Here is a 26,410-nt window from a genome sequence, read left to right on the forward strand (position 1 = left end):
ATATATAAATATATTTGTATAAACATTTATAAAAAAGAAAAAAAATAGTCTTATGCTATTGCTATTAACCTAATTATTGTTATTATTATTATACTTATTAATATTATTAGTGAATTATTAGTATATTATTTAGTATGGTTTTTAGATCGGGTAAACTAAACTTTCAGTTAGAATGAATGGAGCTCTCGCGCGATTACAGGTCGACTAAAGTGAAACCCTGGGTTTGCTGGGTTTGGTGTTCTTTTTCCGAGGGTTGCAAGGGTGAAGGCGAGGGCACGTGAACGGCTGTCTGTGCGGGTAAACCTGTGTATTGAGTTGGTAATAATGGAATTGGTGATGATGACGAAGTGACTTGTTTATAACCTGTCCCCTGGGAATTGATGAATGTGCCGGTTTTTGTATGTTGAGCAGGGATACGTGTAGCACCTTCATTACCGAAAGTATCGATACCTGTCCCCTGTGCCAGTAATTGGTTCAAATTACTATATTTAGCGGAAATGACGGAATTACCAGTATGCATTGGTTGTAATGGAGAGGAGGAAGGTGATGGGTTTGTGTTGTTGTTTGTGGGGAGAAGAGTATGCATGTTTGAGAATGGGTCATCTTGTGATGAGAGTTCATTGTTGTGTGACAGCAATTCTTGATCGTGCGACACTAATTCCGAGTTGCGTGATACGAGTTCGGAATCACGCGACACAAAATCGTGGTCATGGTCGTGCAATACGTATTTAGAGTTTTGTAATGGTGAGCTGTTTATATTACTACTAGTAAATTCGTGGCCAGTGGAATACGATGATTGATAAGTGGAAGCAGTAGGTAATGTGTTTTGAGTGAGATATGAGGTGTTTGTACCATGAACGTAAGAGGCGTTTGTATAGGCGTTCCCATTGGAATAGGCGTTTGTGCTTGCGCTGACACTTCTGCCTTCTTCTTCCATTGGCATATGAGTGAAATTGGAATTTGCATTGATTAAATTCAAGCCTTCGTTTGGGGAAACAGGAGAAGTTTGTGGAGAATCGTATTTGGCAGTAGTAGCAGCGGCAGCGGTGGTGGTGGTGGTACCGGTATTGTAATTGGTCAATGAGAAGGGATTGTTTGAGCCCGAATCTTGTTCTTCCTTCTCCAATGCAAATGGGTTATTGGAACCTGATTCGGGTCTTGATTCTTGCTGTTCTGCCATCTGTTGTTCGAACAATTGCTGTTGTTCGTGCAATTGTTGTTCATATCTTTGCTGTTCATACTGTTGCTGTGCCAATGCAGCTTGTTGTTGTTCATATTGTTGTTGTGCTAACATGGCTTGTTGCTCGTATTGTTGTTGTGCAAGAGCTGCTTGTTCATACTGTTGTTGTGCTAATGCGGTCTGTTCGTATTGTTGAGCCAAAGCGGCTTGTTGTTGTGCAATCATGGCTTGTTCGTATTGTTGTTGCAATGCTGCTTGTTGTTGTGCTAGGGCAATCATTTCTGCTTGACGCTGTTGTTCTAACCAAAGAGCTTGTTGTTGAGCAATACGCTGCTGTTCCTCCAATAACCGTTGTTGTTCTTCCCTTTGTGCCTCTCTTAGTAGCCACTCCTCTTGGGAGATTGGATTGCCGTTCTCGTCGAAATATTGGGGTTTGTTATTTGCCTCGTCTTGTAATCTCTTCAACTCATCTTCTTCTTTCGATAGTTTGACGGCTTCTTTCAAATCCTGTTTCTCTCGTTCTTGATCTTTACGTCTCCGAGCCTCGTCTTCTTCAGCGGTCTTTTTACTCTCTTCCAATGCCCTATCAACATCTTCTTCGTCTTCGGGTCTTCTGGGCATCGAAGGTCTTCTATGTGGACCCATCCGTCTAGGTGGCAATGCATTTCTTCTCCCTCTCATATTCATACCACGTTCAGTGGCCAATCTCTCTGGATCTCTTAGCAAATCAATCAACTCAGCGGCTTTCACACGAATCAATTGACCCTGATCAATCCCTGCAGAATCACTGTAATAGAAATCGCGTAATATTTCCAACTGTCTTGCATTGTCACGAGCCCATTGAACACAGGCTTCACTACCGAACCGTACTAAATAATCCACCACAGTCAACGATTTGGCAACATGGCGCCAGTATTTGGGCTTATCACTTATACGACGATCCAATACTGAAAAAATATCACGGAACTCATGAGTATCATAGGACATTTCCCCTAATTGATCAAGCACGTCGATAGAAGTACCACTGTCATTATTAGCAGTGGCATCTCGTACGAGCACCTGTGTGGGGGAGTACCCTTTGAACATATTTTTAGTAGAACGTACAAACTGATGTGACATTGTATGTGTGTTTGTGTTTTTTGTATGTGTATGTGTATGTGTGTGCAGTGTAATGCGTATAGCAATCTAATAATCTTTTCTTTCAATATCAAACAGCAATACAACGTACTGTACACTCCTCTAAACACTCCACTGTAGTATACTGTTATATATGTCAGCATTGTCACTACTACTGTCACCACTCTCAATATCACCACCATCGATGTCAGCATCACCACACAATGAGCTGTGTGGTCCGGAGCGATCTGACAGCCGTGCCTGTCTTCTGCGGCGTTCCCGTGTGGCCGGATCTGGCCGGATCTGGCCGGAGATCAAACGGCCCCGCGAGAAACAAGAAACGGAGTTGCATAAGAACAAGAAGTAAGTGGTGTGACAGGCAGCTGTCTCTTTCTTTTAGTCTTTTGTCTTTTGTCTTTCTATATGTTGCCATTTGAAGGGGTTGGCGGTAACAAACGAAGGCCGTATGTGGTGATGACTGCGTTTGTGTATTACTAATCTGAATAATAAGGTTCACAGCGATGTGTCAAGAAAGTGAATGCCTGAATGCCTGCTAATTATAGCACTGGTGGATGTATAGATGTGGGCTTTTTTTATAGAAGAGGGTTTCTTTTATTTTTATGTCACCCCGTATTTTGTCAACTTTCTTTTATATAGCAGCCGGTATTGCGAGATAGCAGTTGGCATCGAGACCAATGAAAGTGTCTTTGTCATGGTAAATATCGTAACCCGTGCTGTAAAGCCAGTGGGCTATTTATTTTTTTGTTGTTACATTCACATGCAGGCAGGCAGGCAGGCAGGCAGATGGCATGTGAAATTTTGATTTTTAATAGATTCTTCATACTCCGTACACCCTACTCCCTGCCCCTGTCTTGTTGACCCTTCCCTGTTTCAGTTTCACGTGCTTTCTCAATGCTTAAAGAGATGCAGCTTGATGCCGCGACGCGACGCGTCGCGTCAAAGCTCAGTAAAAACTCAGTGAAACTTTTACACAGTGTAGTTGACGGATATACACCATATCATATAAGAAACATACATGTCACGGTATTGGCTGGCGGCTAGACGTCCTCTCTCCGTCACGTGTCGCCACTACAGTTGCTGTCGCTGTCGCTACTATTCTTTTAGTCCTACACTACCGTTACCCATGAGTAAGAAACAAGTCACTTTGGCAAGATTTTTTGCCAAGAGAGAACCCAAAGACGAAGAAAAACAATCATCATCACCAGTGAAAGAACAGGTACAAATACAAGGACAACCACAACAAGAGCAAGTAAAAATACAACCGCAAGAACAGAAGCAAATTGTAGTGCCGCAAGAAGTGACGACATCAACGCAAACTCCGCGTCCTACGAAAAAATCAAAACCCGCCACCTCATCACTACCTTATGCTGATCTGTGTCAGTTGTTTGAAACCATCGAATCTGAATCATCTCGTCTTACCATCACAAATTTATGTACCGCTTTTTTCTCTCGTACACTACAACTTGACCCATCTTTACTAGTGCCTGTCACTTACTTGTGTATCAATAAATTGGGCCCCGACTATTCAGGTGTAGAATTAGGTCTTGGTGAAGGTCTTCTATTAAAAGCCATCGGTTCTGCATGTGGTGTTTCTCAACAACAATTGAAATTACAATATAGAAAATTAGGTGATTTGGGTCAGCTTGCCATGTCTACTAGAGTATTGCAACCAACCATCACCATGTTTAAATTAGAACCATTAACCATTACAAAAGTATTCGATACCTTAGCAAAAATTGCTGCTTCTCAAGGTAAAGACTCTCAAAATCAAAAAATTAATATGATTAAACGTTTACTTACCTCATGTCAAGGTGTAGAGGCCAAATTCTTGATCCGTTCATTAGAATCCAAATTAAGAATCGGGTTGGCTGAGAAAACTGTCTTGACTTCACTAGCGAGAGCTCTTGTCATTCATGAAAAGGGAAACGACAATATACAAGACGATGACTATTCTAATGCAGAACAAATCATCAAGGATTCATTTTGTCAAATCCCCAATTATGAAATTATCATCACCACTTCATTACAATACGGTGTTTCACAATTAGCTTCACATATAAAATTAACTCCAGGGATCCCATTGAAACCAATGTTGGCAAAGCCTACAAAATCCATCTCCGAAGTATTGGATACATTCCAAAATATCCAATTCACTTCAGAATATAAGTATGACGGTGAAAGAGCTCAAGTGCATTTGTTACCTGATGGCTCCATGCGTATCTATTCCAGAAACGGTGAAGATATGACTCAAAGGTATCCAGAATTAAATATCCAAGATTATCTGGTAGACTCTACTACCACAACTCAATTAATTTTGGATTGTGAAGCTGTCGCATGGGATGTCGAATTACAAAAAATCTTACCTTTCCAAGTATTAAGTACACGTAAGAGGAAAAGTGTGGATTTGAAAGACATTAAAGTTAGAGTATGTTTATTTGCCTTTGATATATTGCGTCATAACAATGATTCATTAATTAACAACACTTTAAGAGAAAGACGTGACATTTTACATTCAATTACAAAACCATGCCCTGGTCAATTCCAATTCGCTACAGAACTAACTACATCAAACTTGGATGAATTACAAACGTTCCTGGATAAAGCTATCAAGGATTCTTGTGAAGGTCTTATGGTCAAATCCTTGGACGGTACAGATTCTCATTATGAGCCAAGTAAGAGATCAAGAAACTGGCTGAAATTGAAAAAAGATTATTTACAAGGTATGGGGGACTCGCTAGATTTATGTGTATTGGGTGCCTACTACGGTCGTGGGAAGAGAACAGGGACATACGGTGGTTTCTTACTCGCGTGTTATAATCAAGATACTGAAGAATTCGAAACTTGTTGTAAGATCGGTACAGGGTTTTCCGACGAAATGTTGCAGACTCTTTACAATGGTTTGAAAGAGACAGCTATCGAGTCCCCAAGAGCTAATTTTGTTTTTGATTCTTCAGCGGAACCTGATGTTTGGTTCAATCCAACAATGGTCTTTGAAGTGTTGACTGCAGATTTATCTTTGTCCCCTATTTATAAAGCAGGGTCCACAGTTTATGGCAAGGGGATTTCTCTAAGATTTCCACGTTTTATAAGAATTAGAACTGATAAATCAGTAAACGATGCGACTTCTTCCGAACAAGTTATTGATTTCTATGAAAATCAATCTCACTTGCAAAGTTAACGACAGGATTGTATAATTATATATGCATTCTTTTATATGTAACATATGAGGACAATACTCTGATATAAATTGACCAATGCGTATGGTGTTTGTAAACGGGGGTATTCCGTGATGATATTTGTACAGTTTTTCAACAAGCATAGGTTTGCTTCGTTTCTTACTCTACAAAAACAACCACCATAGAGCGTGGTGTCTGATAGCTAAGGTATGATTGTGTTATTCTTAATAAGATCTTATAAAATTTAATTATACCTGAATATAGAAATAATTCCAAAAAAAGAATGTTAATTCCATTTATGAATAAAAATAACTCCGCAGAGCTTATATTGATTTTTATCTAGAAATGGTAAACCGGAGAGAAACTTGCAACTTTTTTTTTTATATTTTTCAATCAAAAAAAGTTGCGAGAATTTGTTTGGTCTGCAAAAAGTAAAGTCCGGTAGCAGAAACAAGTAAGTTACAAATGAGAAATTCTAAGTACTCATTTGTTAGCAAAACTATTTTCTAGACAATATTTTCGTCTAACAGGTTGTAATAAAAATATAAGAAAGTTAGGGTAATGGGACTTGGTAACTGAAAAGAAACAAACTGGAAACCTCATTATCTCTTTTTCTCGAGCTGTCTGAAATATTTTTTTGTCAGCATCCGGGGTTTTGTTGTAACAAATTATTTCGGGTTACAGAAATAACCTGGTAACAACTGGGAAATTTCTGACAAATAACAAGCATCCTATTTCACACACTCTCATTAACCAGCCTATATATGCTTGTTCATTCGATATTTGATATGAAGTTTTAAACACAAAGGTCAAGAGTTTGTCTACTTAAATGTAAAAAGAATAATTCGATAACCTCTTTGCAGTGTGATGTTTCCCTAGCAACGAACTTTAGATCTTTTGAGGTTGTGAATTCCCACAATTATCCACACAAGACGTTTTTATTTTATTTTTATGCTCAAGTTCATTTTACTATGTAATTTTTCATTCAGATCAAACAAAGAGTATTAATACCAGCTGAAAAGTTTCCGTGTAATGTTTGAGAAACATTAAAAATCCATTAAATAATCGGAGTGGGGGCGTTTAAATACAAGTTTGATTTACAACTTTTGTATTTAATGTACAATTCATCGAAAAATGGTATAAAAATATTTCGAAGGGGGATTATTTGAAGAGTAATTTGGCTTGGTATGACAAAAAAAATGTTTTAAATTACTTGTATTGATTATATGTTTATGTCATCATTATGTTGGTATTCCATATTGATAATGGGTATTTTTGTGTTTGTTAGTCACACACTTATATGCTAGTCATTCTGATGGGCATAAAAGATGAACACATTTTTTATGATTCAACAGATACTTCAATACATATTGTTTTTTTCTTGAGCAAAAGGTGATGGGTAATAAGTACAGCATGTATTCTTGTTACATGGGTGCTTTTGGTAGAACTTGGTTAGGAAGTTCTAGAAGTTTGAGCTTGATTAGTAACTAGCAACCCAATGAGGTGAGGGCTAAAATCTTGTAATGTCCCCGCTTCAGATATTTCTATTTTCTCTATATTAATAATAATGGCACAACTACTAGAGACTGTTATAAATGAGATATTTCAGTAAATACATATAAGAAATGGCATTATTCTTTTCTTTTCTACAGTAAAAAGTGTACAGAAATGGCAAGCTTAGAAAGAAATCAGAATGAGTGTAGGGGCAATAATATTTGAAGTCAGTTGGCCAAATAGGAAAGACAAGTTCATGCAGAAGAGGTCGTATACAAATCACTGTTGCTAACTTATCAAATATTAATCAAATATGCTGAGTATTAGAGAGAACTGGTATAAGATGATCATGTACAATATAGTAAGAGCGCTAATATTAATTTCAAAAATAATTTATAAACATAAAGCTTATATGAATTCTAAAGTGAATATAAAAGTTCATTTATCCAGTTGGTACATTATATTTAATTATGTATAAATATATGCTTCTGAACCTATCGCTTCGATTAGAAGCTAGTGAGCTTATTTTTCTGACCCAGATTAATTAAAAGGTTTTAAATAATTAGTGTATGATTTATTAGGATTACAGGATATTTCTCTTCTTATTGCTACTTTTTTTATTACTATAGTCAATTATGACGTCTCTTTACATATGCATCTTGCCTTGCATGAATTCAATATTCTAACCGCTTTTCATCTCGTGTCGCATTGGCATGATTTTGGAAAATTCTATTTGAAAAAAAAAAAGTTTAAAAAAAAAAATTAACAAGACTCATCACAAATCACAAAACCTCAACAAATGTACTATACTCTGATAGAGCTGCAAACCGCACACGATGCAGAAGCACCAAAAGATCATACAAAAATCATAAACATATCATATCAATTCATAAACCAATCGACACTACAGGCCTCTTTCCCCGATGACAAAATTCCAAACATAGATTGTACAACACTTCCACTATCTGAATCCATTGCACTTTTACAAAAAGACCTTGAGTTAAATCTCCCTAATGGAGAAGATTTTGTCTTATGTTCACTGAATTCTACTTGGGATTTACGTGTCACAATTTCACGTCAGGCAAAGGATGAGCAATACACCTTGCCAACTTTTTTTAAATACCCAAGAATATTCGATTTGTGGAAGGAATTTGATAGGTGGTGTGTAAACCATAAAGAGCTAGTTCAAACAAGAGATCCTCGTAAACTGAAAGATTTGAAACAACTGGCAACTCTATTACATATCCCATCCGTGGAAACACTTTCCTCCATTAGTCTCGCATCCAAAGTATTAGTTCAGTTACATGAGAAATGTACAACTGAAGATGATCAAGAGAAAGTATTAACTTCACCTTACGATTCTAAATTAGACTGGGATATTTTTATCGAGACTAGTTCCACAGTATTATATATGAACAATTTACCGCCAGATACAACTCAAAGTGAGTTAGAGACATGGTTCACCCAATTCGGTGTTAGACCAATTGGATTTTGGACTGTCAAAAATATATTAGAAGATACTTCTATTATTAATAATAATTGGTGTGTTAATAATAGCCCGTATGTTGAGGAAATTGACAGCATCTCTGGTTTTATTGTCTTTTCTACTCATAAAGAAGCTATTGATGTATTAACATTAAATGGACACTCAATTTTATCAAATATTGCAAATACAAAACAGCCAAGAGTAGTGGAACATGTAGTGGAAATTCAGCCTTCTTCGCCAAAAGTAATGGAAAGAATCCAATCAATATTAACACCATTTCCACAGAGTAAAAATAAGCCAAGACCTGGTGATTGGAATTGTCCATCTTGTGGATTTTCTAATTTCCAAAGACGAACTGCGTGTTTTAGATGCTCTTTCCCACAACAGCAAGCTGTGGGGTCTTCACAGAAGAATGACAATAATACTCCAAATAATAAAAATAAATCTAATAACAATTATTTCGAAGATCTTCAAAGACATTTATATTTAAATTCTTTTCAAAATAATAATAATAATAATAATAATAATAATAATAATAATAATAATAATAATAATAATAATAATAATAATAATAATAACGGCAGTAGTACTACTACTAATAATAATAATAGTAATAATACTAACAGTAATAATAATAATTCTAATATTAACAATAACAATACTAATAATAGTCATAATAGTATTAACATTAATAATTATAATTCACGTTATAATAATATGGCTGCAAGCAATGGTTCAAATGTCCCTTTCAGAGCAGGTGATTGGAAATGTCTTACTTGTGGATATCATAATTTTGCCAAAAATATAGTTTGTTTACGTTGTAGTGGTCCTAAATCTGGATATCAGTCGAACAGTTATTCGAATAACTACAATTCAAGTAACTACAATAGATATGTACAGCAAAATAGACAATCAAATAAGACAAAGCAAGTGGATACTCAAATTGCTACTCCTTTAAGCAACAATGTATCGAGTTCATCCATCAATAGTATAAGCTCCTCATCTTAAGTATATGTTAGCCTTACTTAAACATAATAATTATTGCATCACATTTAATAATTTTTTAAAATTCATTCATCTATATAAAGAAATAGTTTTATTTTGCATCTAATAATTTTCATTAATAAGTGAAATTTTCGCCTCTTATAAAAGCAGTGGGTGATAATTCGAAAATCACTTTGATTATCAAAATATAGTTGAGATTACGAAAAATAAATAAAAAAGTACAAACATGTTGGTATGTCAATTATATTTCTTTATATATTATTCATAATTTACTAACTTAATTGATAGTTCAAACAATGGGACGAATGGGCTGAACCAAGACATCATGTTGATTCATTAGCTGCAATTCCACCAAATCATCGTAATGCAGATTCCTTACAAGAAGCCCCTTTACCACTAGTAAAGGTACCAGATACATTGCAAGATATAACCATATATGAACAAATTATTGTAGCCACGCGTGTACTGATGCCATTGTTTCCAAAAGAGATTTTGAACTTCACTAGCTTAGGCAACATAGAAGTTAAATTGAATGTAAGTGAGGCTACCGCCCACCTAGTAAAAACCCCCATCTATAAATGTAACGAAAGAACATTAATAATAATTGTCGATGAAAATGTTATGCAAGTGTGTCCAATATTTTTAAACGTTATTTCTAAAACCATCTGCACCATGTTTGGTAATCAATTAAAATTCTTAATATTTGGTACATCCGACCGAATCTCGAAGATTAAAACAATAAATCATTTAAACTGTACTCTAATACCACCAGAATTCATAACAGGTTTTATTGGATCAATAATATCAGATTTATCATTAACTGCAAATAGTAAATTCAATGGGTTTCTTGTTCCAAGTGAAGGTCCTTTAGGTTTCGAAAAATTGACATTAGAAACAATGGAATTTTTAATTAAAGAAGGAGGTAGGATTGTTAAAACTATAGATTCAAATTTAAATTTAGAACTCTATGAAAAAGAATGTTATCGGAATTGGAGATTAACGGGTACTACAATTGGTACTCAATCTGGTTTATATATTTAACTTAGCGTCTCCTTTCTCAATATAAAATAATAGATTACAGTTTAGCATTTGTATTTATTTTTTTTTGGTAATCATAAAAATATGCGAATGAAATTTATATAGAGGTATGAGAAGAATTGATGCAAGACAGTCTCTAGAAAACAAATATATATATTGGAAATTTTATTATGATATTTACATACGTAATCATACATATACACAATTAAATATGTTTTTAATATTTTTTTTTGTTTATGTGAAAAAAAAACTTTGTCTACTTCATGTCAGTTGTTATTAATATACAAATTGGAACTTCAGAAAATATGGAATTATGATTTTTTTTTAAAAAAAAAATAGATAAAGGAGAGTAATTTAAGCCATTGGAAAATAAAATGAGTTGTCTAAAAGATTATTTATTTCTTAGACTTCTTTTCTTTCTTATCTTTTTTTTCCTTCTTTTCTTTCTTTTCTTTCTTCTCCTTCTTTTCCTTCTTTTCTTTCTTTTCCTTCTTCTCCTTCTTTTCTTTTGGTTCTTTCTTAGCCTTCTTTTCAGCCTTAACTTCTTCTTCTTCTTCTTCGTCATCAGATGCATCACGTTTTCTCTTCTTTGAGGATTCTTCTTCCTTTTCTTCAGATTCTGGTTTATCCTTGTTATATAATTCCATAGCTTCATGGATGGCAACTTCATTCTTTAAAGTTGGTTTACCAGTACTGTAGAATTCCAATCTTTGTTCCACTTGTTTTTTCATAACTGCACCAAAGACACTGGATGGTTCATCAGAGTAGTTATCGATTCTGGAAGCCATAGAACATTTGTTAGCTAAGTATCTTGAGATTCTACCCTTGTTTTTGGCAGAAGCTTTAGAGATGAAACCACTGTGGTAAATTAGACCATACTTTGGAGTGTTACCTTTAGTCTTTAAAGCTCTGAAAAGAGCCTTTTCAGCACCTAAAATTTGAACAGTAGAAGCGGCTTGTTTAGATAAGTTAGTTAAAGAACCGGCATGGGATATTAATCTGGCACCAATGACTTCACCAATTAATTCGGATAAATTTGGAGCAACAGTATGCATTTTTTCACATAAATAATCATATAATTGTTTTCTGTAATCAGCAATGGAAACGACTCTCTTGGCAAAGACACAAACATTTTCCATGTCGGTTTCAGATAAATCTTGACCCATAGAGATACGAGCATTGTCGATAACTCTTTCAGCAATACCAGCATCATCATTTAAGATGGCAGTCAAGTCATGTAAGGATTCTTCGTTTAAGGAAGCTTTGTCTTTGATAAATAATACTAATTGGGCAAATTTGTAATTGTCTGGAACTAACTTGGCCAATTCTGGGAAATGCCAACCGTACCATTCCTTGACTCTCATAGCAAAAGTGTTGATATCTTTGTCTAATTGATCTAATAAGGCAATGGCTTGAATGATATGATTATCATTTTTTTGAACGGAAAACTTAACCTTGGCTCTGGAGTAAGCATGACCCAAACCTAATTGAGCTCTTTCTAAATCACCTTGTTGTAAACCTTTGAATAATTTTTCACCGTGTTGTCTAATACCACGCAATAAATCTTGGACTAATTCGTTGGAGATACAATCAACGTATGGGAATTCTTCCTTAATGGATGGACCCAAGTTTTTATCAGAGATACCTAAGATAACAGTCTTCTTTTCAGAGCCCTTTGGTAAATTCAATTCTAATAAAGATTTCAAATTTTCAGAAACCAAACCTTCAGAGATATCATTGGCATTTTCCAAAGCTTCAGCTGCACCTTTGAATGGAGCAAAGGAAACTAGTTCGACTAACTTGGTGAAAGAAGCAAAATCGTTGATTTGTTTTTGAACTTCAGCTAATTTAGAACCAATATTATCTTGTTGCAATTTAACTTGGAAGACGGCATAACCGGTTGGTTCTTCAAATAATAAATATTGAATAGCAGACATTTTTTACTTGAATGGTTGTAGAAAATAAAAAATAGCCTTGCACTTATCCTGATAGCCTAATTTATGGTGCAGTGATTATTAAAAAGACTAATGATTTTTTTATAAAGAGTATCACTACTATATTCAATAATATCGAGAAAAGATCTTATTCAATACGGATGGTTAATAGAAATTTTCACATCTTTCAATGCTCATCGCAATTTTTTTTTTCATAGAAAAATTTCGCTTTGAAAATTTTGTCCAAAAATTGAAAAAAAAAAAAAACTTTTCATCACCTTGAACGAAAAAATAGAATCGCACACGTGACCAAACGACACAAATGTTCAAAGTGTCATAACAGTGCCTATAACGCAACATACTATTTCCATGACGTATTATTGAAATTTATTTTGTTGGAACTCCATCTATTTTTATCTAATCCAACATGTTTTTTTTAAATGTTCGCACCTGGGAATACTTTCAATTTGGTATCAACTTCACCTTTTTTCGTATATCAACATTATTACTCTTTCTACACAACACAATCAAATCTTGACAATAGATAAGTTTCACAATCTATTAGGATTCTGTTTGTAGTATATAATCCTACTCTTGCCTGACTATCACGTGCCAAATTCTCTTTCTTTTACTTTTTGAGACACTCCGCACAGCCGGATTAAGGGCGCCAAACACAAAATTTGGCGATGTAATGATCTGATAAAAGTAAGCCTTAAAAGAGGTGAAATAATTTTGGAGTATTGGAGTCCCTGGGAAATAGAAAAAAAACCGATATAAATAGACTTAGAGATAAGGGCTAGAGTAATATTTCCCAAGTTTAATTTTTTTAGAACCGTAAAGGATTTGCACCTAACAGTTATTTGACTAAGAGAGTATAAGTGTGAAGAATTTTAGTTTTTAGTAAGATATCGGAGTCTGATTTTCTAAGGTTTTTTGTTCTAAAATAAGATACTATCGGATATATATATATATATATACACATATATATATAATAAAATTTACGATTACCAGAGAAAGGCAAAAGAGTGAAATAGGAAAATATTTTAGCACTTTGATTAAACCATTATTGTTATATTTTATTTTATATAACTGGTATTGCTTAGTTGCTATTATTTGATATTCTTTATTTCAATTTTTTTTTATTCTATTACTAATTGCAAATTCAATAATCGTTATTGCTTTTGCCTTTAATATTAACTTGGGAATAAATATATCTGATATTGATTCGGCTAGCTAGGATAAGATAAACTATTAACTTTGGTAGGCTAATGATGTCTGAAAACTTTATATCACCTACTCGTTCGATTACATCGTCCAGCGCTTCCCCAACACTTGGTAAAAAAAAAATGCGCTTATCAGTACTTCTAATATTTCTAATAAAATGACTGAACAATTAGATGCTAACGCCACTGGCAAGTCTAATTCATCTTCAGGTTCTATGGATTATGATAAAAGGGGTTTCTTAGATCCTCATTTTTCATTAATCGAATTGTTGGAGAATGCAAAATATAGCTTACAAGAAAATAGTAATGAAGCAACAGTGACTAACGTTCTACAGCCAGATAATCCTACTTCACCATTAAATGAAATTAGGTTAGAGTTAAGTGGTATGAATGTTGACGATATTAATTCTGAAAATCAAGAAAGTTCGGAGCTTTCTCAAAGCTTATCTAATTCTTGGCAAAGAATTCAAACTCCGGATTATTCTCCTTTGGATGTAAAGGATTCGAACTCTATTAATAATATTAATAATAATACAGTTGGTATACTATCATCCACAGATTCATCAGAAGAGGAGCAAGATAATATTTCTTTAAACACATATCTAAGGGTGAATTCGGCTGTAAAAGAAGATTCGTCTTTCATTAATCCAAATAATAATATCATATCATTATCCCCAACCCCCGCTAATGGAACCAAAAAAAATGGCACTACTGATTATAATGATGATGATGATGATGATGATGAAATCAATAGTAAAAATAAGGATACACCGAAGGCAAAAAATTTATTTAATATGAAAACTTCAAAATATTATCCGAAATATCGTACTTTCACTCCAAATGATACCCGTCTTAGTCATATGCAACATTCAAATTCAAACTTACATATCAGTATGAATAATAGTATTAATAATAATAATTTTGATTCTTCCATGACATCTTCGAAAGATACTTTAACTACATCATTTTTAGAAATCTTCAAAGATAATTCAAATTCAAACTCTAAAAATTTAAACAATGAATTTAATAATGATATCGATTTAAAAATTAAGCATTTAGTGTTATCAAACTCGTTAGATAATGATGATCAATCTAATAGTACAATTACTAACAGTTATAATAACTTGAACTTAACAAAAAGTATGACATCTTCTTCAAATTCTTTTATAATGCCTAAGTTATCTTGGACTAATACTTTCAGGAAATTTAGAATTTTAATATTAGGGTCAAATCAAAATTTAACTTTCTATCAAAATATACCAACTTCATATAAATATTTATTTGAGTTGCCACCAAATAATTTCGATTATAATTTTAAGCATTATGCAGGAATAGCGATTGTTATTCATGATTTGACGGATTTTAAATCAATATTAAATAAAATTGATAAATATTCGATGAATAAAAAACCAATTATACCAATTTGTGAAAAGGGTCAAATCAATGAAGTTAAGAATATTCTAAAACCTTATATTAAAACGAAAGACCTTTCATTACTCTATCCACCAATTGTTGGTACTAATCGAGATGGTATGAATACTTTATATTTGCATTTAAATGATTTATCAAAGAATGTAGAACTAGAGATTACAAGAGACAAGTCAAACAATAACATTAACAATAATAATAATAGTATTAATGGAGATGGTCGTCATTTGCACCATAACGATTATGAAAGTAATTCTGGTGATGACGAAGCAGACAATTTTGATATTTTGCAATCACCAAACTTTAGTGCAAATCTAAAGCGTAGAGTGAAAAAATCAAAACTTTCTACTAGTTCATCAAATTCCGTACTCAAAGACTCTAGAGTTACTACAAAAAATATGAGGATATCTAGTTCAACAAATAGAAAGGAAGATGTTTCCTCAGCGAAAAAGAAAAAGAGAAAAACTATAGAGCAATTAAAATGTTACGCAACAGTTGAAGATTTTCCAAAGAATTCATGGAAAACTAATAATAATCAAAATACATACACTAAGAAACTGAAAAAAATTATCTATTGGACGGTATCATTATCTGTTGGTGTAGGATTAGGATTCTGTCTTTCTTACTATGCTTCTACTATATTTTCAAATATAAGCGAATCAATATCAAAGGGCATAAATACACTTATATCAGAATCTGTCACACCCACGGTCAGTGATACACCAATTCCTTCACCAACTACATATTCTATGGAAGAAAACTTATCTACTACCTGTCACTATGTAGGTGAAAAAGTCAAAGAGACATTTTCCAATTCTTTGTTTTTGTTAAAAACAACTTTACGGAATTTAAATTGGACAACAAAACAAATTTGGAATAGTCCACAAGGTCTTAATGGAGTTGACCAAATTCTCCCTAGTAAATACAATTTTTATGAAGATCCTGCAATGATCCTTGCTTTAGGCTTCGTACTATTGTGACTTAATGAATTAAATTTTTGAGAAAAAAGGCTTTTAAAAAAAAATACAAAAAAAAAGAAAAAGAAAAAGAAAAAAAAATTTATAGTTCATAAGATAATGGTTTACTTGGATTATTTTAATTCTTTCGGTTATAAAAAATATATATATTCAAGGAGGAAAAAAGTTTATATCTTTATATAAGTTTTTATTTTTGTTTGTTTACTATAATTATACGTAACTTTATTTTAAAAATTTAATTTTTGGAAAAAAAAGATATATTTTAAAAAAAACACATTTCAATATACATTGAAATAAGTAATTAAGTGTTTCAAACAAGTTCTTGAAATCAACAATTCTGAAAATAATATTAGTTTCGTGGTGATATTATTACATGAATTTTATGATTTTTAAACCTTCTTATTACAAATAGGGGTCAGCACTTTCGAATGCATGTACTAAGGAACAACTAGTTGAATCAGTACTACTTTTTAAATCTATACCTCTACTATTATTTTCTTGATCAACGTTATTATTATTATTATTATTATTATTATTATTCTCCCCCATAATTTTACCATCTTCCATTTTAGCTAAATAGTTAGTCATTCTTTTCATCCTCATAATCCTCTTCTACAATGTTTTCTAAATCAATATCTGAAATAGCTTCGATATCTGTACTATTAGAATAAAAATTTCCCCCATAAAGACTATTGATATAACACTCTGTATCAATGATGGTAGAAAAATTAAGTAAGTTATCTACAGAGTTTGTTGAAGACCAAGAGTTAACTGTAGTGACACCTGAATAATCAACTAATTCTTCACTATCATTTCTTTCAGGAGAAGCAGTGAAGTCTGGAGCTTTATAACTAAAACTGAAGTCATTAGGCGTATAATTCAGAAAGTAATAAAAAGTGTTTCCTGAGCTGTCATCAGTACTCGTAGTTTCTTCACTTTGGGAACTGCTTGGGGTACTATCTTCAATATTGTATTAGTTGGACGAACCACAGATATTGTGATACTTTGAATAACTAACGTTCCAGTACCACCATTCACAGCATTATAATACTGGTCGACTCTACCAACACTTTCAAATCGATTAGAGTGAGCAGAATTATTATTGTTGTTAAAGTTCGAAAATGGCATTTTATATTTTAATTTCTAATTTTTTTTCCAATTCAAGTGCTTATTTTTTATCTAGGAAATTAACAGTGATTGTAGATACTTCATGTTTACTTCATACAAGATTATAAATTTGTACCAAAAAAAGTTTACATTGTTAAACTACCTTGTGAATATATACAACTCCGTTTACCGTTTTTTATCTCTTCTGAAGTTTAAGTAAATATTAACTTGTCTTTAATCATTTATCGTTTATAAGTCAGGGCTTTAAGAAGGGTATGCTCAAAGCAATGAAGAGTTCTGCTTTGTAACACATCATTTTAGGACTCGTATCTGTAATTATGATTATCTTTTCTCTAATTTTCCCAACAATAGCTTCTTCAAATTTCTAAAAGCTCTGCCTTTTTTCCCCCTATGGCTTTTATATACCTTTTATATACCTTTTGGCCCCATTTACTGTCATGTGCCAACCCTAAATATCCTAATGTAAAATATAATAAACCCTGCAAACCCTAATCAGCGCTCGGACTTTCTACTTACGGAAAAACGGCACATCGCGAAAGGTTCACTGCAGGACTCTTTGTGCCCCTCGGTGGTTCATTTTCATAAAAGCCACAAAGGCGGAATTTTAGAATTTTTCAATCAGGCTTGGAATCATCGAGAAAAAAAGAGTCTTCATGAATTATTTTTAATCTAGTTAACTTTTAGGGCTCAAGCTCAACCTTAACCCTTTCTTCTTGATTTTGTAAACGACAGTTATTTAGGGTAACCAAGTGGTAACCGCTGAGGGTAGATTTTGGGTATTGTACAGTTTTTTGACCTTGTTTATCAACCTTCTAATATCACATTTATTTATATTTATAGGTTTTAAGGGTTTATTTGATGTTTGGGGAATAACAAGAGTAACTAGTCTATCAAATACAAGAGAAGGATTAAGAATATAATACTTCATCATCGTTGAATTAAGAATTTTTCATGTTCATCTGCTAGAAGAAGCCTGAACAGTTTTAAAATCAAATAAAAACAAAAAACAACTACACTTATTGTACATAAACAACGCCAAAAATTAAGCACGATAAAAAGAAAACAAAACGGATCATCTCTTAAAATAATATTCTTCATTTGACAATGAGACTTCCGTCATGGAAGATCAAATTGAAAATGAATAAACAGACGGTCAAACCACCTTATCGATTCAGTTTGAGAGCTCAATTAACAATATTAGTTTGCATTGTAGCAATCATATCGTTAACAACATTGGCTATCATTACGGGTGTTTATTTCACTACACACTATAAGGATTTAAATGTTAATAGATTATACATTGCATCTCAATTAAAATCTTCACAAATTGATCAAACGTTAAATTATCTTTATTATCAATGTTATTGGGTTGCATCAAGAAACACAATTCAAACAATGGTATTTAGTAATCATACCGGGATGCATAATGCTTCTGGTATTATTGAATCTCAAAGTGTTTTGGATAAATTTGTTGGTACCTCTGATTTATTTTATTATACAATGATTTATGACAAAAATTTGAAAAGTATAATGAATTCCACAAATAATGAATCAGGTTCAAATGTTGAACCTTCCATTTTATCGCGATTATTACCATTATCTTCCACCAATACTACTATCCCGCCCTTAATTAACAATACTGGAATTTTAACGGACCCAATTTTAAATTCAACCAAATATTTAATGTCGATGTCTTTACCAATCAGTGGCCCATATTCTACGGCAACAAAAATTGGTAATCAATCTAATATATACGGTTATCTTACTGTAGTTATGTCTGCAGAAAGTTTAAAAAGTGTGTTTAATGACACAGCAGGGCTATCAGATTCTACAACAGCTCTATTGAGTGCAATATACACAAATGATACATTACCACGATATTTCCATTTTGTATTTCCGCCATTTGATTTGGACGATAGTATTATTGATGAAAGACAAACTATTAAAAATGGCACCTTCCAATATAGAGCTTTTGATAAAAATAAGAGTGGATCCAAAAAAAAAGTTAAATTGGTAAACAAAAAAAATTATGCAATTGGCTATGCACCAACAAATTTCCCACTTTGTAAATGGGTTGCAGTGGTAGCATTGCCTGATCATCAATTTTATTCTGAATCACGTAAATTAACAAAAATTATTTGTGGTACAGTAGTTGGTATTGCAGTATTTGTATTTTTAATATCTTTGCCATTATCATATTGGGCAGTACAACCAATTGTTCGATTGCAAAGGGCAAGTGAATTAATTACAAAAAGACGAGGTTTACGAAATTTAAACGATGATTCATTTGATGATAGCAATGATGATCATACATATGATAGCAATGATGATCATACATATGAAAGTAAATTAATCTCTTCAACTCCAACACTTAAAAATAGCGACAGTAATATTCATGATGAAAAATCAGGTAGAACTAGAGGTGATGCCAATAGTGGTACTCTGAATAGTAATAACACTATTACTAATAATACTAATAACAAAGACTTTAATAGACTGCGACGAAATGTATCTGTTTCGACACATGTATCATTATCTGAATTTGATGAAATTCAAGTCCCTGTTTATAGAAAATTATTTGATGATGAATTGACTGAATTAACTGATACTTTCAATGTCATGTCAAATGCATTAGATGAACATTATGCATTACTAGAAAAAAGAGTTCATCAAAGAACAAAACAATTAGAAGCGGCAAAAGTTCAAGCAGAAGCAGCAAACGAGGCTAAAACGGTTTTTATTGCAAATATTTCTCATGAATTAAGAACTCCATTAAATGGTATATTAGGAATGACAAGTACTTCCTTAGAAGAAAATGATATTAAGAAAATTAAAGATGGTTTAAAATTAATCTTTAGATCTGGTGAATTACTTTTAAATATTTTAACAGAATTATTAACTTTCTCTAAAAATGTTTTAAATAAAACAAAATTAGAATATAGAGAATTCAATATAATTGAGATTACAAGCCAAATAAAGACAATTTTCAATAAATTAATCCAATTACAAGAAGTAAAATTATTTATTAGATTACTACCAAAGAAATTTTTAAAATCGTTATTATTCTATGGTGATTCAAATAGAATTTTACAAGTTTTAATGAATTTAATTTCAAATGCGATTAAATTCACCCCAACAGTAAATGGTAAAGTTGAAGTAAATATGTATCTTCTAGGTGAATATGACGAAGAAGAAAGTAAAACTGAGAACTATTCAAAAGTCTGTATAAAACCTTCAACACAAATTGTAACCGAATCAGGGGAACTGATAAAATCTAAAATTAGATGCAAAATTACAAAATCTACTACTAACATGAATACCGCTACCACAAATAATAGTGCTAGGATTGAGTCCAACACAAATCAATATCTAAGTCCTTACTCTCATACCAATACAAGAACTCATACACACCCAGGCGCTGATTCTAGAAGAAATAGTAATGTTAGTACAGTGAACAATAGTTCAATTAGTCTTGATAGTGAATCATCAAAGATGTACGACAATTTAATGTTTAATCGTTTGATTAAAAGAGAAGGAGATGGTGATATTAACGATATTAAAGCATTAGAGCAAATTGAAGGAAATAAAAAATGGGTCATTAGATTTGAAGTCATTGATAATGGACCTGGCATTGATCAAAATTTACATGATAGTGTATTTAAACCATTTGTTCAAGGTGATCAAACTTTATCAAGACAATACGGTGGTACAGGTCTAGGATTATCAATTTGTAAACAGTTATGTGAGATGATGAAAGGCACTTTGGAATTAGAAAGTGAGCTAGGTAAAGGTAGTAAATTTATATATACAATACCGCTTTTACAAGTTGGAGGAACGAAGAAGGATAATGATGATAATGAGGAAGACCATAACGATAATACTAACTCTAGTGTAGATATTGATATTATTGAAGATACTCCTGTAAGCATTACATCTTCCAGTCAAACGCATAGTGATTTGAATAGTCTTCAAAGTAATTCTACCAATGAAGTGGGCTTAGATGATTCATTCAGTGAAGCAGAAAACGATTCCACTGTAGCATCTTTGGATAAATCAGTTTTGCAAAAAACCAGAATGGATGCACAAAAAGTTGAAGCAAATGAGATAGATGATATTGATCATTGCAATAAAGGTATCCCAAGTAAATTAAAAGTTCTAGTTGCAGAAGACAATCTTGTCAATCAAGAAGTTATCAAAAGAATGTTAAAATTAGAAAATATTAGTGATATTGAATTAGCCTTTGATGGTATTGAAGCGTTTGAAAAAGTTAAAAAAAATTTACTAAGTTATAAAAAATATGACATCATCTTCATGGATATACAAATGCCCAAGATGGACGGTCTTGAAAGTACTACCAAGATTAGACAAGAATTAAAATATGAAGGTAAAATTGTTGCTCTGACAGCATTTGCCGATGAAAGTAATATTAAAGAGTGTCGTGATGCAGGTATGGATGGGTTTATAGAGAAACCCATCAAGAGAGTAGCATTGCATACCTTACTGGAGGAGTTTCAACAAGACTTATAAGCAATTGCAAAACTAACGAATGTATAATATATAATAGTAATATTCTTTAAATGACATATAATAAATATATCTATTTCATTTTTTCTTTAAAATAAATTAATTAAATAATACAATGTATATAATTATTTAATATAAAATATGTTTTGGGTGAGAGTTAATAATGGAGAATAAAAAAGTAAATATAACGCAGATGAATGTACTGAGCGATACGACTATTTTAACTTCTTCTTTGGTCTCAATTGGTTGGTGTGACCACACTTTCTCTTTCTACAGTTGGTAGCTCTTGGTGGTAATCTAGCGTAACATTTTCTGCAAACAGATTTTTCACAGTTGTATTTAGAAGCTAAAGCCTTTAAGGATGGTTCAATGATACCACCTCTCAATCTCAAGACTAAATGTAAGGTAGATTCCTTTTGGATGTTGTAATCAGATAAAGTTCTACCATCTTCTAATTGCTTACCAGCAAAGATTAATCTTTGTTGATCTGGTGGGATACCTTCTTTGTCTTGAATCTTAGATTTGACATTGTCAATAGTATCAGAAGATTCAACTTCTAAAGTGATTGTCTTACCGGTTAAAGTCTTGACGAAACTGTATAAAAAAATTAATGAAATAAAATATCTCAAATATATTATTTAATTATTGTTAGTAAATTAAGAACGTTTCCAATCAAATAAATAATAAACATTGTCGAGTGATAAATGATAGATTATATCCTTTGTTTTAATGGATAGACATTTTTCTCATAAAATTTTTCAGTAACATTTTGAACTTGCTGGAAATAAAGCAATCACTACAGGTCAAACACCTCAAATTCTCCACAATGTTAAGTTTTATTTCAAATGTTATTATACATACATTTGCATCTTGAATCCTACAGGTATCTTATTTAAATAATAATAAAATAGCAGGCATGCAATAAAAATGCACTTTTTATCGATATCTTTTAAATAATGTATATTTTATTTTACACTATTACTTCCAATAGAATATTTCACAGTATGGCAAAAGATTAAAATTTCACTTACCAAGAGTCCGATCTTGCTGCGTTCGTTTGCTTGCTGGACGATTTCGGTATTAGAAAATTGTTACCCGGGGTTTGACGGAATTCGGGCTGAGTTTTCACTCTGCGTGCACCACGTGCTACTTTCAATTTCGGATATTTTCTATTTTTTGTATGTATACGGTACAAAAAAAGAAGATAAAAGGTGTCCGGATGCAACAGGGAATAACATTTTCAGATGCACGGGTGAAAAGTTAGCACGTGGCATCCGAGTTATTCCGAGGATATTATTCCGAGGATATTATTCCGAGTTATTCCGATTATCTGAAACCTTATCTGATAACATATAGAAGTAATGTCTACCAACATATCTCAAGAATCTCAAAATGACTTTATAGAAATAAAAATTCAAGTTATGTTGCACAACAAAGTTCCAATTTAATTTAAATGCTATAGATAGATGTTTTAAGCCATACACTGTATTTGGTCGGTTGATTGATATATACAATTACTTTGTCCTAAAAGGCGCCATTTTTGTAGCTGACCATTCTTGGAAACTGGGAGGGTTTTATTGGTACCATCCTAAAACAAGATAAGTCTTCCTTGATCCAGAAAGTTATATCCAGATTGATGGCAATTAGATCACGTGATGAGCAAAAATTTTCTAAAAAGAAATTGCTTTCAACCAGAGTCGAACTGATGATCTCCACATTACTAGTGTGGCGCCTTACCAACTTGGCCATGAAAGCTGCTTTTCTTGGGATGTTGCTGTAAAACCGTCTAAGCACCATCACCTTTCACGTAATACTTACAAGAAATCAGTACAAAAGAAGCCTCGAGAGAGGACAGATCAGCTGACCACAACTGAGAAACATCTATTAGTAAGAATGACACCCAGGTTTCAATGAGTGTACCGTATCTTGTAACTATACACCCAGAACTATCCAGCTCTAAAGAAGTATATAAGGAGCATGTATAGATCAATATGCTATTATATACTATATAGAGAAGGACCAAGGGGAGATACAATAATCTTGTGTAATACAACCTGTAACCACTGATCTCAGTACCATCCGAACTCTGAAACACCATCCCTGTCCTGTCGGTCTCGTATTATAACAATTATCAAGCTTCATTTAGTTCAACAAGTCAGAGAAAATGATAATGTTTCTGAAGAATAGATTTTGATATTTCAAGTGTTTTAATAAAGATTTAGCAATAAGAACTAGAATTACTACAAAATTTTTGTTTAAAGTAAACACATTTGTGAACTAGAGTTCGGAGAATTAGACTTTTTTATGAGTAATATAATAATATAAGCTGGATTATTTCTTTTATATACTTCATGTATATCTTTATTATTTTGTAAGATGAATGCAACAAAATTTCCTGTAGAGTCTTCTGGCTTTGATGGTATTTACAAGATATCATTAAACAACTATACGTAAATCAAGTAATTTGGAAATAATATAACTATGAGGTAAGAATGATACGAGTTCTTGGTTTTGAGACTGTTCAAATAGTAATTAGACTACACCTAAAGAAAATTCTTTCTCGACTGTCAAGCTTTAAGCTTGTGTGATATATACTATAATTATCATGAACTTTTCATGTTGTAGTAAGCCTATAGCAAACACTAACATATTTCTATGAATCACAGAGGCTTATATCAGGCAGGCACACTGCAATTACAGCTTAGAATTTCGCTAATCTAATCTTATCCAGATGTTCAGTTGCGAAAAAAAGGTATAGCAAATCAATATCATCAGTACCATAGTTGTTGGTATGGGTACAACTACATATTGATAGTTTATGGTCAAACTTTATTTTACATCACTATATTTGAACAGTTTCTTTCATAGTTACGTATATATTATCGCAAGCTTTTCTAAAGGTTTGGTGTTCTATTTCTCCTGTATGAAACAAGTGGCATTTAATTCAAATTTTGCATACAGACTGAGGTGTTACTACTGATTTTTTACAGCATATAACTTAAACTCTAGCTGTTGCAGATTACAATTTATAAAATACTTTATATATAAAAAAGAAATATTGGGTGACTCTTGTATCTTCTTTTTCTTTCTCTAAAGTTCCGTATATATAGTATACCTACTGTCTACCATCTAAAAAAGACAGCCGTAATTATCATATTTTATGGTTATTTTGCCTTTTTTTCTGACGTTGTTTCGTAGCTTTTACCGCCAATAAAAGTTTAATATCAATGCTATTTTTTCAAATGATTAAGAAAGTAATAAGTACACTATATCGAAGAAAGCATGGCTTTAATGCTAAGAGGTAAAGATCTTTATTTACTGGCAATAAAATATAATTATCAATATGGCGAGCTAGTTAAATATCGAAAAAAATAATAAACTCTTTATATTGTTAAAAAATTACTACTTTATGGCAACAGCCTATAGTATTATCATTTAAAAAGACTGAATTATATTATTTTGCGACTATTTGGCTCAGTAAACTTTGTTGAAACATAAGAAGAAAGTACAATACACATGGCACGTGATTTCAACCAAATATTTTAAAAAAGAAAGGGGCGAGCTGGGAATTGAACCCAGGGCCTCTCGCATATTTATGTTGAACAACCCAAAGCGAGAATCATACCACTAGACCACACGCCCTTCTTTTTGTTGAAAATGTGTTGTAGTTATTGTAGTTGTCTGGGGACGATACTAATAAGGGCTTAGGGTTTACACAAACCTGAACTATTCTTGAGTTATTGGACTTTTACACTAAAAGCTGGAGTACCACTTGTACTTAAATAATAACTTGTTTTTCTTATAACTATAAAATTTGCTGGAATATGATTATATCATTTTCTATTAAGTGGTAAAAGACTTTGTATCACGTGACTTATTATTTAAAATGTGTTTTTCTGTTTATATCGAAAAACACTATTTAAGAAATATATTCATTTTAATTATATTATTTACTATATATGTCTAAATAAAGTAATCGTCTTTACATCTTAAACACTGTATAACAATTTCTAACTCTCTTGAATCCCAGTAAAATTAATATGAAGGAACTATAAACTTATGAATTCTTGATGGATAAGTAGCCCTATTTGTACGTTTTCAAATAGAACTATTTATCCTAAATATTAGTTTATTAACTTGTCAAGCAATTACACAATTGCATGATATTATGACACATAGTCGTATAATTGCGTGAACGCACGACTGTACGATTATATGACTCGTAGTCATCGGATTACGTGATCGTTTGCTTAAAGCCTAAACTTGAGAACATTACTTTTTATTGTTTAGCATATGTCTACAACAAAGTGTGGTATTACAAATAGAGTATAGATCCAAATAGGTTGGTTCCATTATATCCAGAATATATAGAGCTATAGACAAAGGTTAGACCTCAACTCATGAGTTACGTGTCTTGGTTGACACGTTAATGCTTGTTAGAATACAACAGAAAATATTAAAATAACACAAAGATAAAATACAACAGGTGGTAAGCTTCACCTTCACTTTATACCATGTTTATAGAGTTTTTCCTTTAGGATTAAAAAACATTTATGAGCGGTGCTTATTTTATTTTGCTATAAAAAGTATATTTTATAAATGAATATAGATGTTTATAGAGTAAGTAAAAGAAGTAATCAAAAATTACATCAAAAACATCATTATTTAATAATGTCAAAC

General features: G+C 32.4%; 8 protein-coding genes and 2 non-coding genes across 10 annotated transcripts; 5 read left to right on the forward strand and 5 right to left on the reverse strand.

Moving 5' to 3' along the window:
* Positions 1 to 193: 193 nt before the first annotated feature.
* Positions 194 to 2,299, reverse strand: TBLA0E02040 (uncharacterized protein; the record flags this gene model as incomplete). The annotated part of the gene is made up of 1 exon (XM_004180728.1): positions 194 to 2,299. One exon carries the CDS (start codon positions 2,297 to 2,299, stop codon positions 194 to 196), a length of 2,106 nt encoding a protein of 701 aa, XP_004180776.1.
* A 1,033-nt stretch (positions 2,300 to 3,332) lies between these two features.
* On the forward strand, positions 3,333 to 5,495 carry CDC9 (DNA ligase (ATP) CDC9; the record flags this gene model as incomplete). Its single annotated transcript, XM_004180729.1, has 1 exon — positions 3,333 to 5,495. One exon carries the CDS (start codon positions 3,333 to 3,335, stop codon positions 5,493 to 5,495), a length of 2,163 nt encoding a protein of 720 aa, XP_004180777.1.
* Positions 5,496 to 7,786: 2,291 nt separating this feature from the next.
* On the forward strand, positions 7,787 to 9,481 carry NRP1 (Nrp1p; the record flags this gene model as incomplete). Its single annotated transcript, XM_004180730.1, has 1 exon — positions 7,787 to 9,481. One exon carries the CDS (start codon positions 7,787 to 7,789, stop codon positions 9,479 to 9,481), a length of 1,695 nt encoding a protein of 564 aa, XP_004180778.1.
* Positions 9,482 to 9,704: 223 nt separating this feature from the next.
* PBA1 (Pba1p) lies at positions 9,705 to 10,519 on the forward strand (the record flags this gene model as incomplete). The annotated part of the gene is made up of 2 exons (XM_004180731.1): positions 9,705 to 9,710; positions 9,767 to 10,519. The coding sequence occupies 2 exons, from the start codon at positions 9,705 to 9,707 to the stop codon at positions 10,517 to 10,519; spliced, it is 759 nt and encodes a 252-aa protein (XP_004180779.1).
* Positions 10,520 to 10,911: 392 nt separating this feature from the next.
* Positions 10,912 to 12,453, reverse strand: NOP56 (snoRNP complex protein NOP56; the record flags this gene model as incomplete). The annotated part of the gene is made up of 1 exon (XM_004180732.1): positions 10,912 to 12,453. One exon carries the CDS (start codon positions 12,451 to 12,453, stop codon positions 10,912 to 10,914), a length of 1,542 nt encoding a protein of 513 aa, XP_004180780.1.
* A 1,378-nt stretch (positions 12,454 to 13,831) lies between these two features.
* On the forward strand, positions 13,832 to 16,081 carry ATG32 (mitophagy protein ATG32; the record flags this gene model as incomplete). Its single annotated transcript, XM_004180733.1, has 1 exon — positions 13,832 to 16,081. One exon carries the CDS (start codon positions 13,832 to 13,834, stop codon positions 16,079 to 16,081), a length of 2,250 nt encoding a protein of 749 aa, XP_004180781.1.
* Positions 16,082 to 18,310: 2,229 nt separating this feature from the next.
* Positions 18,311 to 21,733, forward strand: TBLA0E02100 (hybrid sensor histidine kinase/response regulator; the record flags this gene model as incomplete). Its single annotated transcript, XM_004180734.1, has 1 exon — positions 18,311 to 21,733. One exon carries the CDS (start codon positions 18,311 to 18,313, stop codon positions 21,731 to 21,733), a length of 3,423 nt encoding a protein of 1,140 aa, XP_004180782.1.
* A 212-nt stretch (positions 21,734 to 21,945) lies between these two features.
* On the reverse strand, positions 21,946 to 22,599 carry RPL40A (ubiquitin-60S ribosomal protein eL40 RPL40A fusion protein; the record flags this gene model as incomplete). The annotated part of the gene is made up of 2 exons (XM_004180735.1): positions 21,946 to 22,324; positions 22,592 to 22,599. 2 exons carry the CDS (start codon positions 22,597 to 22,599, stop codon positions 21,946 to 21,948), a joined length of 387 nt encoding a protein of 128 aa, XP_004180783.1.
* An 813-nt stretch (positions 22,600 to 23,412) lies between these two features.
* On the reverse strand, positions 23,413 to 23,485 carry TBLA0Etrna5T. Its single transcript has one exon. It is a non-coding gene; the product is annotated as a tRNA-Thr (tRNA).
* A 1,799-nt stretch (positions 23,486 to 25,284) lies between these two features.
* On the reverse strand, positions 25,285 to 25,372 carry TBLA0Etrna4P. Its single transcript is given in 2 exon segments — positions 25,285 to 25,321; positions 25,336 to 25,372. It is a non-coding gene; the product is annotated as a tRNA-Pro (tRNA).
* Positions 25,373 to 26,410: the final 1,038 nt, after the last annotated feature.

Source organism: Henningerozyma blattae, chromosome 5 (genome assembly GCF_000315915.1).
Source record: "Henningerozyma blattae CBS 6284 chromosome 5, complete genome".
NCBI classification, from domain to species: Eukaryota; Fungi; Ascomycota; class Saccharomycetes; order Saccharomycetales; family Saccharomycetaceae; genus Henningerozyma; species Henningerozyma blattae.